This window comes from Pelophylax lessonae, assembly GCF_965119305.1.
Source record: "Pelophylax lessonae genome assembly, chromosome: 12".
NCBI lineage: Eukaryota > Metazoa > Chordata > Amphibia > Anura > Ranidae > Pelophylax > Pelophylax lessonae.
This window is the reverse complement of record NC_138779.1, coordinates 194248008-194272023: the sequence shown is the minus strand read 5'-3', so window position 1 is coordinate 194272023 and position 24016 is coordinate 194248008. Positions and strand designations below refer to the sequence as shown.

The following is a 24016-nucleotide window of genomic DNA, read 5'->3' as shown; positions in this document are numbered from 1 at the left end:
ATCGTGGGACTTACTTCTTTACAGGTAAGTAATGTAGCTTAAGCTGTAGGCCCCTTTCACACAGGCATCTCTGTCTTGCGGATTCCGCTTGCTCTGTTGAGAAGGCGGATGACAGGTCTGTGTCTGCTCCGCTGTGCAGAGCAGACATGGACACAGCCCTCCTCTCCTCCGTAGGGAAATCGGGTGGATATGGACCACCTGTCCGTTTTCATCTGATCATATCTGATCCGCCAGACAGATGGAAAATAGGACCACCATCTGTCTGGATTTTGTGGGCAGGATCGGATCGGATAGCGGCGGGTGTCAGTGGACATGTGTCTGCTGACATTCGCTGCTCCATAGGGGAGACTGGAGTGCCTGAAAAACTGACTGGCAAGCCTGATTGGAAAGCCTGTGTGAAAGGACCCATAGAGAGAAAAATGGTTTTCAGTTTTAACCACTTGCCGACTGCCCCACATAGATTTACTGCGGCAGGATGGCTCGGCTGTGCATAATCACGAGCCAGACGGCGGGAGAAGTGGGCTCGATCACCGCCGGCCTCCCGCAATCTTTGGGGAAACTGACAGAAAAGCCGTCTGCCTATGTTAACAAAGCAGGCGGCTCTTCTGTCAGACAGGCACACAGAGATCGTGTTTCAGCTAAGCTAAAACACCGATCTCTGTGTGCCTTTCACAGAGCCCCCCCACAGTTAGAAAGCACATTTAGGCATACATTAACCCCTTTGATCACCCCAGTAATTAACCCCTTCCCTGACAGTGTCATTTATACAGTAACAGTGCATATTATTTAGCACTGATTACTGTATTAATGTCACTTATCCCCAAAAAGTTTTAAAAATGTCAGTTAGGGGGTCTGATCTGTCTGCCGCAATGTCTCAGTCCCGCTAAAAATCGCTGATCACCGCCATTACTAATAAAAACAAAAAATAAAAAGTCCAAGAATCTATCCCGTAGTTTGTAAACGCTACAACTTTTACGCAAACCAATTAATATACGCTTTTTGGTATTTTTCTTTTTACCAAAAATAGAATATTTTTGGCCTAAATGCAGAATACAAATTGGCCTAAACTCATAAAAAAATGTGATTTAAAAATGTTTTTTATTGGGAATCAGTGGTGGCCCGTCCATTAGGGGCGTCAACCCCCACCTCCCCATCCATACATCTGGCCCCCTAATCTACATGCAGGGCGCCGGATGCATGGATTCCAATAGGGTATTATTTTTTTTCTTTTAAGTACGTGATTAGAGTCAGAGATGCAGAGCACTGAGTCCACCCAGTTGTATGACAATAGTGAATACATATTCGCCATTGTCACACTGATTCTCCTCCCAGCCAATCAGGAAGAGGGTTGTGAGACCCCTTTCCCAATTGGCCAAAAAGATAAGCGATCTTACTGGCCACTGGCCAGGAAGAGGGAGGAGACACACGGCAGCGGCTCAGCCATTCAGCACTCCCCGGCTCGGACAGGAGGAGGTAAGGAGGCAGGCTGGCCAGTTGGCTGTTCGAGGCCCCCCCCCAAATTACTCCGAATTGGTTTGATGCCCCCCCCCCCCCGAATTACCGAGCAACAGTCGCCACTGTTGGTAATGTTTTATAGCAGGAAGTAAAAAATATGGTGTTTTTTTTCAAAATTGTCGCTCTTTTTCTGTTTATAGCGCAAAATCTAAAAATCGCAGAGGTGATCAAATACCACCAAAAGGAAGCTTTGTGGGGAAAAAAAGGACATCAATTGTATTTAAGTACATTGTTGCACGGCCGCGCAATTGTTAAAGTAACGCAGTGGCAAATTGCAAAAAAATGGCTTGGTCATTAAAGGGGTAAAACCTTCCGGAGCTGAAGTGGTTAAACAATGTAGCAATTGTGCGCAAAACAAAAACTCCTGGGTAAAAAATCTCTGACAGGAGAAAATAATCATAGGTGACAGCCCCTGCATTAGCGGCCAAGTCATTGTAAATGGATGGTACGGCAATGTACCATACAAAGTAATTGTTGAGCATCGGCTATAAAAGCGCTTCACATTTTCTGATTCTAAAGTGCCTTCAAGTGCTCCCAGCGCTCTCCCAGCAGATACAGGTGTGTGCCTCTGACCATTTTGATTGCTGCTACTATTGCTTTTCCATGATTTGTTTTTGTGTCATTTTATCTCTAGGAGAACGTTATACAATCTACACAGAAGTGAACTTTAGATACGACAGATGGAAAAGAGGAAAAAAAAAAACGCAGAATAGAAAAGAATGACAAATAAGAATATAGAGAGTCGGATGACAGGATGGAGAATAAGAAAGAGGAAAGGAAATAATGGCCGTGTGGGAAGCGGAGAGCAGAACAGCAGAACAAACACAAGCGGCAGGGGACGGGAAGAGTGGGCGAAGAATATGCACTGACCCCTTCAGGGAGCCCGCTCAGAAAATCGAATGCAAAAAAAAAACAGGCTTATGAAACAATAAAATAACCCATGTGTGCTCATAGCAGGGGAGTCTTAGATGGAAAGGTTTCATTTATATCTTATGAAGGAATAACAAAGAGTATATGGAGCTCAACTGTATACAAAGCTGTGTATTTCATTACAGTGCTACATGAACTAATCTGGCATATGCAAGTGGGATAAAGTATACTTAAAGTGGAGTTCCACCTAAAAGGGGAATTTCCGCTCATTTGCTTCCTCCCAGCCCCCTCCGGTGCTACATTTGGCACCTTTCAAGGGGGAGGTGGAAACGGGTACCTGTTTTTGACAGGTACCCTTCCCCAGGGCTGTCTTTAAGGCAGGGCGAAAGGGGCAGCTGCCCCGGGCCCAGTCGTTGTTGTGGGGCCCAAAGTAGCTGCCCCTTGAGCCCACACTGCCCACAAATAGTTGATTAGTAGATTTGGGAGGGCCCAAGAACAGGTTTGTCCAGGGTCAAATCGATATTAAAGATGGCCCTGCCCTTCCCCACTTCCGTGAAACGGCGCCGCGGCTCTGTCCCTCGGAAGTTTGGCCCCCTCCTCCTTCCCCCCACGGCCGAGACAATACGAATGTGCAGCGCGCTTTGCGCATGCGTGGTAGGGACCCGCCCGTGAAGCCGCAAGTCTTCACTGCCGAGTTCCCTTACCGGCAATGGCGGCTGCAGCACCCAACAGCCGATGGAAACTTCGGCTGCGGTGCCGAAATCGCTGGATCCCAGGACTGGTAAGTGTCCTAATATTAAAAGTCAGCAGCTACAGTATGTGTATAGTATGTGTAGCTGCTGACTTTTAATTTTTAGAGGGGAAGGCTGGAACACCGCTTTAACTATTATCAATATCAAAAGGGGAAAACCTTGATCTCACAAAAGAAAATCCTTCTATAATATCTAGAAAAGTTGACTTAATAGTGATCCGCGTAATTTCCGAGCACCTTCCACTCCTTAATCTTCCGGCTACTGCTAGGTGCTCACCCAGGAGTGTGCCCCCGCTCCCCAGTGGGTTAACCATGTGATTTAGTCTACACTATTTAAGCTGTTTTGTGTTACTTATATGTTAGCTATGATTAAGGCCTAATGGCCGAAACGCGTTGGCTTTTTATTTGACTGCTGTTCACATGCTACAATAAAACAATGTTTTTGCTGACGTCCATGGCACCAGCCTTTCTCCTTTTTTGGATGGATCATTATTGAGTACATTTTTTTGCTGACCAGCCACTGTCTATATAAAGTGGCAGGTTGGCAGGCCCCCGCGATCCTGGGGGCGCGCTCACGCGCCTTTTGCCAGCAGGGATGTGGAGGCGTAGGGCTGGCGGCCGTGACTGCCGCCAGGCACCCGCGATCGCTCCCCGTGGAGAGAGAGAACGGCAGTTTGCTAAGTTTTTTATCTTCATGGGGTGAAATTTGTTTTTTCAAATTCATATAAACCTTAGCTATTTTTCTATTACAGTGGTCTCCAAACTGCAGCCTGTGGGCCTGGATATGGCCCTTTGCTTGCCTTTTTCCGGCCCTTGGGACACTCTTCCTCCCTTTGACATTAACGATGGGGTATTATTCTTCCCACTGACACCATGATGAAGCATACATTGTTCCTCTGACACCAAAGATGGGGCACTATTCCTCCCACTGACACAAACAATGGATCACTGTTCCTCCAGCTAATACCAATGATTCAGAACTATTCCTCTACTACCTAACCACGGGGGTCCTATATTATTTTTTTATTTCCACTGACCACCAAGCCTGAGGCATTATCTACTTCCACTGTCCACAGTCCGACCCCCCCTAAAGTCTGTAGGACAGTAAACTGGCCTTTTGTTTAGAAAGTTTAGAAGACCCCTGTTCTATTACTAAAGAATCTTGGCAGGCAGTCACTAAAAACATAGCAGAAGTTTCTAAGCTGTCCGAAACAGATTGAAACCTGACTTTAGAGCAGCTTTTCTCAATCAGGTATCGGTGGAACCCTGGGGTTCCTTGAGCAGTAGCTGGGGGTTACTTGAGCAATTTCCACCCTTTAGATATGCTACTGCTGACATCTGTTATTTTATCAGCTACTTGCAAGGGGGGCTCTGACCCCCAATATAAAGAACAATCTTTCCTCTGACCAGCATTAAAAAAGGGGCAGTTCTCCACTGACCAATCTATGGGTGTCTTCTCCACTGACCAATCTATGGGTGTCTTCTCCACTGACCAATCTATGGGTGTCTTCTCCACTGACCATTCTATGGGTGTCTTCTCCACTGACCATTCTATGGGTGTCTTCTCCACTGACCATTCTATGGGTGTCTTCTCCACTGACCAATCTATAGGTTTCTTCTCTACTGACCAATCTATGGGTTTCTTCTCTACTGACCAATCTATGGGTTTCTTCTCCACTGACCAATCTATGGGTGTCTTCTCCATTGACCAATCTATTGGTGTCTTCTCCACTGACCATTCTATGGGTGTCTTCTCCACTGACCAATCTATGGGTGTCTTCTCCACTGACCAATCTATGGGTGTCTTCTCCACTGACCATTCTATGGGTGTCTTCTCCACTGACCATTCTATGGGTGTCTTCTCCACTGACCATTCTATGGGTGTCTTCTCCACTGACCAATCTATGGGTTTCTTCTCTACTGACCAATCTATGGGTTTCTTCTCCACTGACCAATCTATGGGTGTCTTCTCCATTGACCAATCTATTGGTGTCTTCTCCACTGACCAATCTATGGGTGTCTTCTCCACTGACCATTCTATGGGTGTCTTCTCCACTGACCAATCTATGGGTGTCTTCTCCACTGACCAATCTATGGGTGTCTTCTCCATTGACCAATCTATTGGTGTCTTCTCCACTGACCAATCTATGGGTGTCTTCTCCACTGACCAATCTATGGGTGTCTTCTCCATTGACCAATCTATTGGTGTCTTCTCCACTGACCAATCTATGGGTGTCTTCTCCACTGACCAATCTATGGGTGTCTTCTCCACTGACCAATCTATGGGTGTCTTCTCCATTGACCAATCTATGGGTTTCTTCTCCATTGACCAATCTATGGGTGTCTTCTCCACTGACCAATCTATGGGTGTCTTCTCCACTGACCAATCTATGGGTGTCTTCTCCACTGACCATTCTATGGGTGTCTTCTCCACTGACCATTCTATGGGTGTCTTCTCCACTGACCATTCTATGGGTGTCTTCTCCACTGACCAATCTATGGGTTTCTTCTCTACTGACCAATCTATGGGTTTCTTCTCCACTGACCAATCTATGGGTGTCTTCTCCATTGACCAATCTATTGGTGTCTTCTCCACTGACCAATCTATGGGTGTCTTCTCCACTGACCATTCTATGGGTGTCTTCTCCACTGACCAATCTATGGGTGTCTTCTCCACTGACCAATCTATGGGTGTCTTCTCCATTGACCAATCTATTGGTGTCTTCTCCACTGACCAATCTATGGGTGTCTTCTCCACTGACCAATCTATGGGTGTCTTCTCCATTGACCAATCTATTGGTGTCTTCTCCACTGACCAATCTATGGGTGTCTTCTCCACTGACCAATCTATGGGTGTCTTCTCCACTGACCAATCTATGGGTGTCTTCTCCATTGACCAATCTATGGGTTTCTTCTCCATTGACCAATCTATGGGTGTCTTCTCCACTGACCAATCTATGGGTGTCTTCTCCACTGACCAATCTATGGGTGTCTTCTCCACTGACCATTCTATGGGTGTCTTCTCCACTGACCATTCTATGGGTGTCTTCTCCACTGACCATTCTATGGGTGTCTTCTCCACTGACCAATCTATGGGTTTCTTCTCTACTGACCAATCTATGGGTTTCTTCTCCACTGACCAATCTATGGGTGTCTTCTCCATTGACCAATCTATTGGTGTCTTCTCCACTGACCAATCTATGGGTGTCTTCTCCACTGACCATTCTATGGGTGTCTTCTCCACTGACCAATCTATGGGTGTCTTCTCCACTGACCAATCTATGGGTGTCTTCTCCATTGACCAATCTATTGGTGTCTTCTCCACTGACCAATCTATGGGTGTCTTCTCCACTGACCAATCTATGGGTGTCTTCTCCACTGACCAATCTATGGGTGTCTTCTCCACTGACCAATCTATGGGTGTCCTTTCCATTGACCAATCTATGGGTTTCTTCTCTACTGACCAATCTATGGGTTTCTTCTCCACTGACCAATCTATGGGTGTCTTCTCCATTGACCAATCTATTGGTGTCTTCTCCACTGACCATTCTATGGGTGTCTTCTCCACTGATCAATCTATGGGTATCTTCTATTTTATTCTTTCATTTATTCTTAGACCTACAACATAATGTTCATGCTAAAGTGTCTCGTGAGCTGCAGACATAATAATTTTTAGCACGGGTTCCAAAAGACCTGAATGTTTTTTCAAGGGTTCTTCCATAGTAAACATTTGAGAAGGCCTGCTCTAGTCTTTGTTGTGAGGATATTGAGAAAGAAAAACATTCACATGGGCCGCAAGAGATGGCTAGTTTTAAAGCTCTTTTACTGCTTGTAAAGAACTTGCAAATAGTTTAACGTGGTTGCAAACCCTTCCATACACCCAGTAAAGTGACTGACCTCATGTGATACACAGAAATGAAACAAATCCTCCTACAAAAGTTGTACCTGTCTATCTACAGTCATCTTTTCCCTACATCCATTCAAAGTGCAGGATCTCTCAGCTCTGAAAAACAGGGGGTGGAGAGCTGAAGTTACATCAGTGAGGAGAGCTCTGAGAGCTGATTGGAGGGAAGGGACACCCCCCCCCCCTCCACACAGCACACAGGAACAGAGCCGAGGCTGTCAATCACAGACTCTGCCCTCTCCTGTCACCATTTTTCTCTTGGTGTCAGGAAAACTCATCAGAACTTACTCATGCTTATTGCAGAGGAATGAAGCAGAAGAAAGAAATGACACTTAGAGCTCTGAATTGAAACAAGTACATACTGTAGAGGAATATGCTTTGTTTGTATTTGATGTCTGATGTTTAGAACCAATTTAATGTTCATAGTCAAGGCACAGGTGCACTTTAAAATGATGTGGTTATAAGAAAAGTATGGGTACTACCATTGCTCTTATGAAAACTATAGTTGTGTCTGGCTCCAATACCTTTGAGTTACAGACCCTGAACAATCATGCTGTAAATAAATATCAGAAAAGTATCAGAAGTCCTTATCTTTATACTTGTTCCAGGTCAGGGACTTGGGACAATACTGTGCTGTGTCACAGAGCTGTGAAGGCAGAGAAACACTTGATTGTAATGTACTGTACTTTTTCCATTTTGTCACCAAACCTCCTCACCTCCTCGTTGTCCACTGAACGTCTTGTTGACCAGACAAACTCCATAATCGCCACAAACACGGCAATGATAAGACCGCAGATCAAAACCACAAAGATACCTCCAATGTTCTCCATCCCCAACCCTGTAAACACAAACACAATGTCAATTAAAGGATGTTTTTCCAATCACTGATCAAAACATGGGAATAGCTGTATTAAATCCCAAACTACCCAAGCAACTACAACATGATTTTCAGCCATCTGACCGTAAATTTCTGCAACTAGTTACAAGATTCCTATGCGTATCCACTCCAACCGGATCACCGTTGAATTTGGTTTTGATTGTTAGATTATTGCCTGTTGGCCCAATCTTCCCAGAATGATACTCGGATTGTGCATGTTTGTGTAGTATCTATCTATCTATCTATCTATCTATCTATCTATCTATCTATCTATCTATCTATCTATCTATCTATCTATCTATCTATCTATCTATCTATCTATCTATCTATCTATCTATCTATCTATCTATCTATCTATCTATCTATCTATCTATCTATCTCCTTACCGGGTAGAATCATTACCTCTACTTGACCCGGTGACCATTGTCACCACAACAGAAAATGACCAGAACTTGAGTTCTTTTAAGAATAGGGTGTCAGAGAACATTTTCCAATGGGGACACCTGTTCTGGTGACACTTTGGAGAAATTTTCTCTAAGCTTCTTGTTGTGTCTCTAGGACAGGAAATAAGCAAAAATATCCTTGGTGGGACACTAATCAAAACTAAAAAACATGACTCTATATATACACTTTAAAGCCTAATTCTAGTATTTTTTGTCTGTTTTCTTGGATGATATGAGGAACAGTTAGATCAAATTTTTATGGTCGTGTTCCAGGACAGGAAGTGAGGGGAACTCTCCAAAATTGGGACAAAGAAACGTGACAGCAGTTCTAACCCTTCCACATTCTGAACAAATATAAAAACATTTGGCTGGAGTTATGTTTTTAAAGGAAACCAAGTGTCAGAAATAAATTACAGAAGAAATTCCAGTCACGTGGCTGAAGATCACCCCACGAGCTTTGGTGTGGTCTGTGGTGCAGCATTACCAGCTGAATGCATTCAATGTTAAGGAGTAGGGGAAAATGCAGGGGTAGCAGCCATGATGGTCTAGCAGCATTACTCCCCTGCAGGACAGTCATCTTTGTGAAATTTTCTATTGAAAACTATATTGACATCTGTTAAGTGATGTTTGTAGAGGGCAATAATAACCTCCAATATAGGTGCCCTGAATAGTGACCTTCTATTGTACTCAGTGGCGTAGCGTGGGGGGTGCAGGGGGGGGCGGCCGCACCGGGCGCAACATCTGGGGGGGGCGCATCCGCAGTGTCACTCTGTCTGACTCTGACATACACAATTCACACACTGTCTGCGGCTGCCTCCATCTTTAGGCTGGGAGATGTCCAGCGCGGCCGCCCTATAGCTGAAAATGGCGGGTCGGGGCAGGGCGGGGCTGGACTGGGCCTCACCTGTCCATTGGTCAGTTGCGGCTGGTGCGTTGGGGGCGCAGGGGCGCCGCCCACCCTATCCTTGTGTCCGGCCCCCTAATCTACATGCGGGGCGCCGGACGCATGGAGTTTAATGGGGTTTTTTTTTAAATCACCTGATTAGAGCCAGAGGCTCTAATAGGCTTCAGAAAAGGGTGGACCCGGGGCGCAGAGCAGTGCACCCCGCGCCCACCCATTGTGTGACAATAGCGAATGAAAATTTGCTATTGTCACACGGCTGCTTGATCCCGCCCACCCCCGACATCACCGCTAAGTTTTGACAGCTGGTCTTTCTCCCTGCAAGCAGCTACATGACAGTGACTGTGTCACACACACAGTGGGGTACCAATAGGGGGCGCACTGGGGGGTATCAGCCAGCGTCCTCTGAGAGATCCTGTATGGCAGTGTGAAGGCAGCTGCAGTGGCAGCTCCTTCAATCCGTGCTGCAAGCGGGGGACGGAGACGCGGCGGGATGAAGGGGCGGAGCCGCGGCGGGAAGAAAGGGGTGGAGCCTCGGCGGGAAGGAGGGGCGGAGCCTCGACTGGAAGAAGGGGGCGGACCCTCGGCGGGAAGAAGGTGAGTGCCCATTGCCCAAGTGTGTGTGCTCTGTGTTGGATAGGAGGAGGATGGGGAAGCTGCATATAGAGGAATTCATCCTTCCCTATCCTTCCTGCAGCTGCTGAATAACTGATTGTCCTCCTCTCCCTCCTGCAGGAAGAATGGTGAAAGATCAATTCCTCTATATGCAGCTGCCCCATCCCCCTCCTATACAACTTCCTTTGCTGGCCCCCCAGTGCTCTCTTAACCCCCCCTCCAGTGTTCTTATCCCCCCCTCAGTGCTCTTAACCCCCCCAGTGCACTAGACCCCCTGTTCTTTAGCCCCCCCCATGCTCTTCAGCTCCCCACAGTGCTTTTTATCTCCCTCCCCCCTATGCTCCCTGTCCCCCCCCAGTGCTCTCCACCCCCCTGGTTTTCCCTGCCCGCCCCCCAAGTGCTCCCTGTCCCCCCCAGTGCTCTCCACCCCCCTGGTTTTCCCTGCTCGCCCCCCCAGTGCTCTCCACCCCCTGCACCTTCCAACCCCCCTACAATGCTTTGCAAACCCCCTCTTAATTCTCTCCTTCCCCCCCGCCCACCGTGCCCTTCACCTCCTCCAGTGCTCTCTGCTTCCCCTGTGCTCTCCGGCCCCCCTAGTGCTCTTCTATCTTCTATCATGTCCTCAGTCTCTGAGCATCTTCTGTATCACGTCCGTAGTCTCTGACCATCTCCTGTATCATGTCTGCAGTCTCTGACCATCTCCTGTATCATGTCTGCAGTCTCTGACCATCTATTGTATCATGTCTGCAGTCTCTGACCATCTACTGTATCATGTCTGCAGTCTCTGACCATCTCTTGTATCATGTCTGCAGTCTCTGACCATCTCCTATATCATGTCTGCAGGCTATGACCGTCTCATGCCAAGGTTCGCCATCACTGCTCTATATATATATATACACGCATGTGTGTTTGAGCTTTGGGGTGCACACCCTAATGCAATAGGCTGCGCACGCCTATGGTTTCCCCCTTTGGTTATCTACTTACCACCAAGTGGTTAATAGCAGGCATGAAATGATGTTAGGCTTAGGCACACAGCTTCTCCAGTATATGTAAGGATAATTATTGCTGTAAAGATCCTCTGATGCCGTGATGTATCCCGATTATCCTCATAAAAGAAAACTGATCATAGTGAAGATCGTTTTATCAAAGATTTATTGAGGTACAGAGCTACAGATGACGCTGTGTCTTACAGCGAAACGCGTCTAGCGATTGGTCGAGCGGTTACCACGTGACTTCCGGCCGGTGGAACGCATGCTGCGGGAGCAGCGCACCACCGTGCTGTCTTTGTATTCCCGCATGTTTTTTACTTTGTTTGTGAGTATAACCCCTGTTGTCTTACCTCAATAAATCTTTGATAAAACGATCTTCACTATGATCAGTTTTCTTTTATGAGGATACTCGGGATACATCAGGATCTTTACAGTTTAATTGTTTGAATTGTTTATGAATTGTTTGAACTGTCCCTGTGTCTTTCAGGAAAATCAGGCATGAGCAGTGTGTAAAGAACATTGGGATGGTGCCTGGACCCCTCTAGCTTTTTGCCTGGAGTTCAGCATTAATGTCTTATGTTTTTCATGACGAAGTCATAAATTTGTTTCTAAAATGTCTTCAAACAGGCAAGCTCCAGCACACTTACACCGGGGCTCAGTATAAAATCATTAGACCTGTAACAGAAACAGAAAGGTAGAAAGAAGAAGATGGCGGACAGAGATGACATGAGGAGAGAGACTGGAGTAGGTCAAAGGAAGCATGAAACCAAAGCTGAGTTGAGAAGCAATGTTGTTTAGCTGGTGCAGTAACAGGCTAATGCTATGAGTTACCAGCATGAGACGAGGTGATAGATGATCCAGTAGAGGAAGTTTCTCTATTCCAGTCTGAGATAGCGAGAAGGAGAATGTGCAATGAGATTGAAACAACATGGAACGATAAATAGAATAGATAGAATTTATACGATGGTTCTGAATGGACAGAAGCATGAGGCTACAAAGCTCTTAAGACCTCTGACCTTTGGCTCGATGGTCCTCCTCCTTGGGACACTTGCTGCCTTCCCACCACTTGCGTTTTAGTATCTCTAAGCGATTGTTCTCTTGAAGCTGAAGGATTGCGAGTGTGATCTCATCTCTGTATGGTGATTCTGAGGGAGCAAAGAGACAAATGTGACCACATTTAGGAAATACATTTTCTCCAGTCTTTTAAGCCCCGTACACACACGCCGAAAATTGGCAGGGAATTTTCGGCCAACGTCCGATCTGCCGATTTTCGGCTTGTTAGTATGATGCTTCCGAAAACCGACTCCGACTTTTCGGCCGAAAAAAATCTGGTGTGCTGACTATAAAATTTTTGTTGGCCGTCAACACAACGGCCGATTTTCGTGCAGTCAGTACAGATTTCGACAGGGAAAAATCTGATGAGCAAGTCTGGGCATGCTCAGTGAAGAAAGAACACAAAGAAAGCAAACCAACACATGACATCACTTCTGAAGTAGAATTTTGTTGGGCGAGAAAATTCGTGTGCAGTCTAGGCACATTCCAACCAACAAAACACCACTCTGGACAAAAGTCGGACAATCGGTCTGCCGATAATCGTTGCGTGTGTACGGGGCTTAAGTCTTCCCTCTGTAGCTCAATCTCTCTTCTCAAGAGCTTATTGGGGGCAAAGCATTGCAGTCACACCTACCTTTCCCTCAACCCAACCTTCATGAACTGCCTTATGTGTATAAAAGATGAAGATGCAGATTAAACAAAACAAAAATGAAATACATCTCAACAACTGAGATAACTCTTCCTTAGCAGTGAGATGAGATAGATTACAATGTTTCATTCGTTTTTTTGGTAATTTTAGTTTGATATTTTTGTTCTCCATTTTGTTTTGGATGTGGTTTGCTTTGTATGAATTTTCTTCCATGGTATATGTGTCAGAAAAAAAAAAATCAATAAATAAAATATGAATTAAAAAAAACTCTTCCTTTGCAGTATTAAGTGTATAACGAAACTACAGGTCTTCTTTTGGTACCTTCAAGGAATAATGGTTTGCCACCTTTTTAAACTGTATCACCTCTAAAGTATTGCACATGTAAACTCAATCACTAAAATCTCATATAAATTTTAACATTAATAACATTTAAGAAGTCCTTTTCAATATGTTTTACATTTGTAGGTTTCAATAAAATAACACCTGGTGATCTCACCATGAAGGTTCACAGGCACTTCATGTTATAGGGTGAGACCACTTTGTCGCTATCTCACAGTTGGGTTCTTTTTGTTTCACCCTGCCACATGGGCTTCTGATGGAAGCTACAAGTGGGCAATTGAACACAACACTCAGGCATGGTCTGTTGTCATTTTTAGGAAACCCACCCTAAGAAATTCCTTACAGCCATGGCTATAGTGCATGAATGTAGATAGGAGGCGGTGGTAAACAGATTGCAGAAGATTACCAGTACTGAGATGCAACAAAAGTTTGCAAAACAAAATGAAAACCGCATTTTACTTAAAAAAATGACAACTGTCATTTAGATAAATGATTAATTAGTGGCCATTGTGAAAGGTAGGTGTTCTTAAAGGACATGGGTTTACCATGACAAACCTGTTCACATCTTCCAGGATAAGCTTCCTTTGTGGCTCTTACCATTTGGCTCAGTCACATAGGAAATTGGTACCGAAAGACTTCCCTCTATACAATGCTGTGATCATAGATGTGAACGGAGAGCAGATAGCTATATAATGCCCTGCATCTCAGAACAGCAAAAAATCTCAGAGGTGCAAATGCACCCTAGCCCTCTAGCCCAGTCCCCCGTAACAATATGGTTCAAGAGGCCTCTGTCAGTCCTGCATATAGTAGCCAATACACCTCCATGACACGCGTTACTTATTTATACATCTCTGTAGGTCTTTATGATGCTTTACTAAATATTAAAATTTTACTTTAATATTTGTAAGGAACCATTAGCTTTTCTGGAATTTCATAGAACATGACACATATGCAAAAAATACCAATTAAAACTCTATCACTCGGAAGACTCCACTTCTCCCCATATCCTGTGTTACTATGATAGCCAAGACTTGGCCATAAACTGAATTTCCTGATTCTCCCTCTGGTGTCCCTATTTTTCTATGGTGAATCCATTAGGGTACTAGTGCCACCAGTATTAAAGTACTGTTGCCCGCATACACTCTGGGCAAACCAATCTAGTGGAGACAAGATCACTATCTAGATTACATAATCTTTACATTATTGTTTCCCCCAATATAATCCAAAAGCAGGAGGGTTTTGGCTGTGCTCCCTACTTTCTACCTTGCAGGAATAAACATACATGGACAGGAACCTGAACATGCATGTTAATCTGAGTCCAATAATTTTGTATGGTTGGGCATTCCCACCAGATGTGGCACAAGGAAGTCCACAATTTCCCCAGAAAAGATGAGAAATCGTGGGGTAAATTTTTGCGAGTCTGGTTGGGGTGTAATACCAGTGATGAAACAGTTTTTGCAGTGATTTCCAGTGATTGAGACAATGAGAGAGTTTTGAGGGTAGTATTAATGCCTTGTACCATTGGTCCATCGGAGGTGTCGAGGTCATATGTGTTGACCATAGTGAGATTTGAGATTTGATAGAGCTTTCGGAGATTTGTGAAAAGAGGTTATATATAAATGATATTCCTTTGCGCCCTGTTTTGGATGAGTTGTAGAAGTGTAGCAATGGGCATAAGATTATGTCTGATGTGATCCATTGGATTCTGTTATCGTGTCCAGTGGAAAGTGTCTGGGTATTGGGGTCAAAAGCAAGGCCCCAAGAAGCAGTTTGGGGTCTGTGGATAACACTTCTGATTCTATTTGCTTCCAATTGGATTGGGCTGATGGTGTCCACCAGCATTTAAAGCGGAGTTCCACCCAAATGTGGAACTTCTGCTCATTTGCTTCCTCCCCCCCCTCTGGTGCCACATTTGGCACCTTTCAGGGGGGAGGGGGGAATGGGTACCTGTTTTTGACAGGTACCCTTCCCCACTTCTGGGAAACGGTGCCACGGCGAAGTGAGGTCCCCTCCTGCCACACCCTGCCGCCGAGCCAATCCAAATGCGCAGCGTGCTTCGCGCATGCACAGTAGGGACCCGCCCGTAAAACCGCAAGGCTTCACTGATGGGTTCCCTTACCAGCAATGTCGGCGGCAGCACCCGACAGCCGATGGAAACATCGGCTGCGGTGCCGACATCGTTGGACGCCAGGACAGGTAAGTGTCCTAATATTAAAAGTCAGCAGCTACAGTATGTGTAGCTGCTGACTTTTAATTTTTGGAGGGGGGGGGGGCGGAACTCAGCTTTCATTTTGACCAGCAAAACTGCCTTGTAGTACAGGTGTATATTGGGGCCTCCCATGCCCCCTAATTTGGATGGAGTTAATAGATTGTGTAAACTATGTTTTTGATGTATGTAATTAAATATCTTTATAGACAACTGAGAAATATATTACCAAGAGGCGCAGATCCTGAGGAAGAGCATTTTTGTGAAACTCATTGATCGGTTTCACGCCAATTGATATATCTATTTGAGGATATGGTTATATGGCACTTTCTATGTAACATCTTAATGTGCTTTTAACGTTAGTGAATAAAGATTTACATTTTATATATATATATATATATATATATATATATATATATAAATATATATACTGTATATATATAGTATATATTGTTTGTATTCTCCCTGGTGGCACATATAAAATCGCATTACATTTCTCTCTCCCCTTCTGCTGCCTTGTTGGCGTTGAAGGGGGAGTTCTTTGGTTGGTCTTAGTAGGGATATTGTCCCATTGGGATTATATACACACTTTGAGAGCTCCACCATTATAATTATTCTAACATCGTTTTGGGCTTAACTAATCATTTTCTGTATTTGCATTCTTCATAGTTGGCATAACTGGGTGCAATGCAGTGGTGTGTCCTTCGCCTTCATATCTTTAAATAAAAGGCGTCCCTCTTTCTCATCTTAGAAAATTGGGAGGTATTCTTACACAATAGGCATTATGTTTTCACATAGGCTCTTCGCTTTATGCAATCAATCTCTGGAAACCTGATTCAGATTAAATGCCTAAATCCCTTTTACCAGCAACTGAAGTTCTCTACAGAGAGTTAAGTTTTCAGCTGTCGAGAGACTACTGGCATGCTGTGCCAGCTAAGACCACCTGCTTCCATTGTATGCTTGCGCTGTGGACTTACTGTGAGTCGCTTTCCTGCTTGCGCTATCTTAATTACTATATTTTTTTAGGGACATTGATGCACCATCAACCCAGATGGTCTAAAAGTTCCCAGAAAGAGTGGCCATCTGCCAGAAAGCAATTAATTGAAACAGCTTGAGAGGAAAGCAGCACTGAAAAGAATTAGCATGCAACAGCCTCAGAACTGTAATATACTGCCCCTTGTTCCTTTTAAGCAGCATTAAAATAAACTCTCCGGCCCGGTAAGACATTCCGGCCTCTGGCCTTGCGGCCACGGTAAAAGTTGACAATGATGTAACACTTTTGGTAAAAAATTTAGCAAAAAAAGATACAAGAAATCAAGATAAAAAAGCAAAACTTTCTGCGTAAAGCTTAACTCCAGGCAACCAGCCAAATATACAGATAAAATACATACACTCCTAGGCCACTTTTTTAGGTACACCGTGCAACCAGGTTGGACCCCTTTTTGCCTTTCAGAACTGCCTTAATTCTTCGTGGTATAGATTCAACAAATGTTGGAAACATTCTTCAGAGATTTTGGTCCATAATTGACATTAAAGCATCACACAGTTGCTGCAGATTTGTCAGCTGCACATCCATGATGAACATCCCAAAGGTGCTCTTTTGGATTGAGGTCTGGTGACTGTGGAGGCCGTTGGAGTACAGTGACCTCATTGAAAGCTGAGGCTGTGACCCAGGCCTTCTTGTCAAAATAAGTGCCTGACCTCACAAATGCGCTTCTGGAAGAATGGTGAAACATTCCCATAGACACACTCCTAAACCTTGTGCACAGCCTTCCCAGAAGAGTTGAAGCTGTTATAGCTGCATAGGATGGGCCAACTCACTATTGAACCCTATGGACTAAGACTGGGATGCAATTAAAGTTCATGTGTGTGTAAAAGTAGGCGTCCTAATACTTTTGGGAAAATTATGTATATTGCTGAAATTTATGAGGCTCTGCCACATAGCACAGTCCTGTTTGGGAAGGCAGGAGACCTGAGATTTAAGTGCAGTTAGGTAACACTTACAGGCCTTGTCCCTTCCGCAGCTTGTGATTGGACAGTGAAAGGAGAGACAGTAGACTGATGGGCTCATCTCTCATTTTGTTTTCTCCTCCTATCAGCATAGGAGTTAGCACATGAGAACTACAGTAGAATTGATTGGCTCTTTGTGCTGCTTCTTCCTCCACCAATCTAGATTCTGCGGTCCAGTGGATCTCAAAGGCAAACAAGTTAAATTCAAGTATTTATACTGCTTGTCAATTAACACTTACAAGTCATGTCCCTGCCTCACCTCGTAATTGGACAGTGAAAGGGAAGGCAGTAGACGGATGAGCTCATCTCTCTGTCAGTGGGTTTTCTCCTCCTACCAGCATGTCCCTTGTTAGTGTATGAGCACCACAGCACAATCGATTGGCTCCTTGTGCTGCTAGTCCTTCTCCCAGTCTATATTCTGCTGTAGGGGGGATCTCAAAGGCCAATACCAAGTCAAAGTCAGGTACATACATAGCTGGCATTAAAAAAAACACATATAATGGTTTCTTATTAAAGAGCTGCATTATTTTGGTCTTTAACCAGTTCCCGACCACCCGCCGCCTTTTTACTGCGGCAGGGTGGCTTGGGCAGGCAAAGCGACGTACGTCTTCGTCGCTTGCCTGAAAGCAGCAAAAGGGCACGCGAGCGCCACCGGTGGCGTGCTCCCGTCCCCGATCGTCAACGGGGAAGCCGCTGCGGATGTCAGGTGGCTCCGATTTCCGGCTGACACCCGTGATCGTTTCCCGCTGAGAAAGAAGGATGGTCGGCTGTTGTAAACACAGCCAACCGTCCTTCTCCCTGAAGTGATCACAGAGCTCATGTGATCCTGCTATATAGGATCGTATGTCTCTGTGATCATTTCACAAGTCCACCCCCCCCCCACAGTTAGAAACACTCCCCTAGGTACAAATTTAACCCCTTGATCCCCTATACTGTTAACCCCTTCCCTGCCAGTGTCATTATTACAGTAATAGTGCATATTTTTTAACACTGATTACTGTAGTAATGTCACTGGTACCCCCAAAAGTGTCAAAAATGTCAGTCAGGGGTCCGATCTGTCCGCCACAATGTGGCTTTTCGGCAAAAAATTGCAAATCGCCGCCATTACTAGTAAAAAAAAAAAAAAACAATAGAAATTACATAAAGCTTTCCCGTAGTTAGTAGGCGCAATAACTTTTGCGCAAACCAATCAAAACATGCTTATTGCGATTTTTTTTTGTGCCAAAAATATCTAGGAGAAAACAAATTGGCCTACAATGTTAAAAAATTTTAATTTTTATTTTTACATTTTTATTTTTGGGAATGTTATATAGCAGAATGTGAAAAATATTCGGCCCATGTATGAGTAGGCTGATTGTACCTAAGTCAAACCATCGATTGACTTGGGTACAACCATCATATTGAATTCTTAGGACATGAATATTGCTAGTGGCATTACCCACTAGCAATAATCACTGTGTTCTCCCGGCAGGTACAGCTCCCAACGCTTTACTCCCCCCATCTCTGTACAATAGCTCCGAAGAAGGGATTCCCCCATCAACACTGAATGTGTTGATGATTGGAATCAAGCAATTTTCTTTCGTACAACCCGTGATTGCAGGAAAGAAAAGTGCCAGACATAAGAAAAACAGGCTCTCTTAAACATAGGGAAGCAGGCTGTGAGGATACCCGTAATGTCAACAGTATAACATATAATGGGAAAAGAGTTAAAGAGATAAACTCTGGATTTTCACGGGTTATCTCTAGAAATGGCAGGATCACTACGCGTTTCGCTAATAGCTTCTTTAGGGGATCCTGTCAAATGCCAAATTCCATACGGAGGAAGACAGAGATGGAGCACCTGGAAACACAAGATGAAACAGCAATGAATGGGGGAACCAAGTTGCACCCAACATATGTCATAGGGACTTTTCAGAGAAAGAGGAGAGCTTTACCAGGACCAGCACACACTAATGGTGAGGAATCACCAAACAGATTACTCTCCACACATATGAGAATTTTTATTCCAAGGACCTATGTAACACTTTCTATCCATAAGTGTTATTGGCTTCCAACTGACACTTCAGATTCTGGAATTCTGGAGTGAGGTATGTGGTCTGTGGGCTCTCTGCCCTTCCTACTGCTGGTACAGGTGCGTCTTGGTGCCCCCATTCGTTGATGTTTCATCTTGTGGCTCCAGGTGCTCCATTTCTGTCTCCCTTCGTATGGAATTTGGCATTTGACAGGATTCCTTGAAGAAGCTATTAGCGAAACGCGTAGCGATCCTGCCATTTCCAGAGATACCCGTGAAAATCCTGAGAAGTTTTGTCTAACTCTTTTCCCATGATATGTTATACTGTTGACACTACGGGTATCCCCACAGGTTGCTTCCCTATGTTTGAGGGAGAGCCTGTTTTTCTTATGCTATATGAGGAGATATTATATATGTTTGTGTGTTTATTTTTTATACTCTTTTAATCATGTTTCAATAAACTAATATTTTATATAAACACTTGAGTTCATTTCTCCCGGGGGCTATGAGTGGCTACCTACAAAGTCCCAAATATCTCTTGACTTTCATTTTTTTACCCATTCTATAGGGATGCGGAGCCACAATTTCACGAGTCTTGTCTCATAAGTTTTGGATCATAGGGTTTGGTGGAAGCCCAGGGTTCCTCCAGAGGTTGCTAGGGGTTCCTTGTGCTTTGGATGATTGATCTCCCATCCGATAGTGCCTGTGCAGTTCTCAGTCCAATGCCACTTGGCAGTGTCAGCTCCATGACACCAATGATCCTTTTAGCTTTCTGTATAAAGGGGATTCTTCTCACTGACCACCACTTCAAAGGGCATTTTACCAACTCTTGACAAATTTATTTTAGCAGGGTTTTCCTGTGAAAATTATTTTAAGGGTTCCTATGGGGTGAAAAGATTGAGAAAGGCTGCTCTACAGCATCCACCAAAGGAAGGAAGTATCAGTTTTGCATGGACTGACCCTTTAAGTAACTGACAAATGTACAATTACTGTTCTAAACAATCTTACCAGGAAATAAAATTCACAACATTTGTGTGCGTTTTACATGGGATGACAATTATTTTTAAATAGGGACCAGTTCCATATTTGCACTGAATAACTTAACTGAAAATTGTAAACCTAGTATTCCACCAGTTACACCACAAGGGGGCACCAGCGTACTGTACACAAGCCAGCATATCATATTGCATCAATTGGCACCCATCAGTCTGGCAGGCAACATTTCCTTCACAAGGGTGGCAGACTGGTGATTTGACTGCAAAACCTGACAGGCGCAGGAGAAGAACAATGCCAGGCAGAGAACACAGGTCACACTTCAGCAGCAGTTACAATGAATGCACAGGCTTTCAGCAATGGGATCATCATAGTATAAAAGGATGGATAGCTATGCAGCATCCTGTTGCATTTGGGGGGGGTGCACAGTTTCTTAACATGCACCTGTAATCTGGAGATACAAAAGGCAGCCATTTTGTCGGCCATCAGCTTTGTAGCTTTGCTCCAGTTTTTGTAAATCAACACCAAAGCATCACCTTTATCCTTAGCGATACAGACACCACCGAAGTGTCATTTTAAAAAAAGCCGGTCAGGAGTGGAGGACCTCTGTATCCAAGTGTATGAGTGGCTGCGAAAGTGATGTTGCAGAAGTTTTTTTATTTTTTGTCTTGCATTTTTCATAGAGAGAAGTTAAGAGGCTGAAACTCATTTCTTCAAACATTGAAGTCCCCCCTTAAACACATGTAGCACCCTCCTAGATAGGTGCTAGGACTAGGTAAATTTAGTTCTGGCTCACTGTAATCAGTGTGGCTGTGTTTGATTGTTCTGGTCTGTTCAGTGTTTCAGTGGCTGTAGGATTGTCTGCTTCCCCCTGGTTGTCCTAAAATGCTCTGGAAGTTAGTGGGCAAAAAAGGTCCAATAAGCAGATGAATACTTATACACCCCTGGCCAATCTATGGGTAGAGGTGCCCAGATGGTGACTGGGAGTCTGTATAAATACTCTGAGGTATTGCAATTGAAGAGACAAGAACTCACTACTCAAGGTGGTGTAATTGCCTGATGGCTCACACCGGTGCATGCCCCGGCTCACCTCCGTGAAAACTTGATAAAGGAAAAGGAATTGGCAGCACTCCAGGTTGAGTCAAAATCCAGATTTATTGACTGAACATCCATTGGATGTCCAGTCAATAAATCTGGATTTTGACTCAACCTGGAGTGCTGCCAATTCCTTTTCCTTTATAAATACTCTGAGACTGAGCGCAGCCTGGTCTTTTCCCCTGAGGAGATCGCAGATTGGGGGGGGGGGGCGCTGTTGGCCCCCTGGGCCATTATGCTATGTGCCTGTGGGTTACTGAGGCCCAAGTGGAGCTAGCTGGAGGCCTACTTTGCTGCTGCTGACTGATGGGCTGTTGTCTGAGGATTTCGTTTGATACCATGGGGTGAAAGTGTCTGGAAGATGATGGAAGGAGGCAAAGAATTTTCCCAAGGACATTAATGAGTACTGACCGGTGTGAGAGACCCTAGAATCTGTGTGCTCTTGCGATCCCTCTTGTACTAGAGTCAGTGGGTTTAAAGGGGACATCGTGTCCTGAAGAGCTTAGTCAGTTTAATTCCTATTGAAAGGACATGGATGTTCAAGGAGGAAGGTTATTCTCCTCAAAGTGTTACTACAAAGCTCAGCCCATCAACAGCTTGTGTAAGGCCTTGGCTCACGGTTCTAAAGAGAACGTTCAGTGTCCTCAAATTGTTTGTAAGGGTTACTGGAGTATCCTACCATTACCCACTGCCTATCCAAGTTCTTATTAAGCACCAAGGAAAGCATACCCCTAGACTGGCTAATAAGTTTGAAGAGTAATCGGAATTATGTGCCTGGCTGCGAGGAAACTACTGGGAAAAGGGATCCTGGCATCTATTTAGCGGCTTCTACGGGGGTAGCACTGCACACACCTAGACTATTTTCTCATTATGAACTTTAACTATGTTGCACCTTTGCACTGGAATTCTTTCCCCTTTCATTTAACCTTGTGAGATTCAACACCCCTAAATGAAGATCCATCAGTGGAGCACTGGAATGTCCAATGGCAGGCACCACATTCAGATAAGAACAAAGACTACCGGGGGGAATCCAAGTCAAGTTGATTCAAACGGTCTAGCAGAAGAGGCTCTCACTGGGCTTGTATCAAAGTAAAAAATGTTTTGATCGACTGTTCAACAAGGCTTGTCTTTCTCAATTGGTGGAGCACTGGATTAAGAATTTGGTAGGTATTTTGGATCAGTTGATCTGATGGGTATAAGTAGGAGGTTCCCTAGACTGGCAGGAGTATGTTTAGTAGAGTTAAGAGAGCTCCATATGTATGGTTGAGAGTCCAGTTTGATTTGTATTCCTCAATCAGGCTGCTAGGCTAGCCATCAGAGATGGCCCTTGATCCTTGCTAGGGATAAAATATACTCTCAGTCCAGCTTTCTTCCAGTTCTCACCTGCGGAAGCCCTTATGAAGTGGGATCAGTTAAGAAAGGTGGAACCTAAAGAGGCTATAAAGCTCCTTAGATATCACCTAATCTCAGTTAGCTTTCACCTCTACTGTGAACATAATTCTTTCTTTCCCTTTACATACTGTACCTGCATGTTGAGAATATCTGTTATCATTACCCCTTCTCCTTTTTCTCCATTACTTTTCTTTCCTCAGCTTACTTATTCCTCATGGTCCTCAAGTTTCAACAGCTGTCCTTGATGCCAGCAATTTAACTGGATGATATTTAGTTTGCTAAATCATAAACAGTTCCCATGTTAGTGACCTGGCACTTACACAAGCTTTGTCTCTTTATCCTGGGTGGAGAACTGAGCTCTGGTGGAGCAAAGACAAGGAAAATATAGGCAGCAGAGAAAGGTGTCAGTTAAGTGAAGACTAATGCCTCGTACACACGCAACGATTATCGGCCGACCGATCGGCCGTCTTTTGTCCAGAGTGGTGTTTTGTTGGTTGGAATGTGCCTAGACTGCACACGAATTTTCTCGGCCAACAAAAATCAACTTCAGAAGTGATGTCATGTGCTGGTTTACTTTCTGTGTGTTTTTTCTTCTGAGCATGCCCAGTCTTATTCATCAGATTTTTGTCTGCCGAAATCTGTACTGACTGACGGAAAATTGGCCGTTGTGTTGACGGCCAACAAAAAATTTATAGCCTGCACACCAGATTTTTTTCGGCCGAAAAGTCGGAGTTGGTTGTCGAAAGCATCATACTAACAAGCCGAAAATCGGCCGAAAATTCCCGGCCAATAATCGATGCGTGTGTACGAGGCATAAGAGTCGAGGGAAAAATTCAGGTTCACTGGAAGCCTCCTAAACATGTTAAATTACGACAGGCCATGCATAAACAGTGCACCCACTCCTTGGTTTTTCACATGATCTTTGTAGAAATAAGTACAGTAAGTGTCAAGTTCACATTGAGTGAACTTGCATGTTTGGACTTTGAAGAAAAAAGAGGCAAGCACCCAGGTTCTGGTATATCTTTAGTAAAATATCTTACATGCAGAAAGGGTTTGCAGTAGAAGCTGTGCAAATGTTGACTGGCTTTCCACAGGCGTTAGTTGTGGGCAACTCTAGATTGTATCTAAAAAAAGGGCTAGATAAATGCAACAAATATAACTGGCTATTAATATATATAAAAGAAAGTCATTTTTTTTTTTTTGATCCAGGGAGTATCCAATACCTTTGAGAGCCTGTAAGGAATTTTTCTCCTGTTATTTTAACCCGACTAACTATGTAACTACACTAATTAGCTAAAGGTCAATGGAAACCCCGTTCAGGTGTTTCCAGTAAAGGGTACTGTTAATGTTGCATCATACAAGGCATTTTAGACAACTGTGCATTTCCAAACTTTAGGAAAGAG

General features: G+C 44.4%; 1 protein-coding gene across 2 annotated transcripts in view; it reads right to left on the bottom strand.

Annotated features, from left to right (window-relative positions):
- GRIK5 (glutamate ionotropic receptor kainate type subunit 5) overlaps window positions 1-24016 on the bottom strand; it is a 565130-nt gene that overhangs the window by 5625 nt on the left and 535489 nt on the right. For both annotated transcript variants that reach the window (XM_082273102.1, XM_082273101.1), the window contains exons 18-19: window positions 11882-12010; window positions 7757-7878 (exon numbers count right to left, since the gene is read on the bottom strand). In XM_082273102.1, the coding sequence (XP_082129228.1) occupies window positions 7757-7878; window positions 11882-12010 (251 nt within the window). The remainder of the gene's footprint in view (window positions 1-7756; window positions 7879-11881; window positions 12011-24016) is intronic.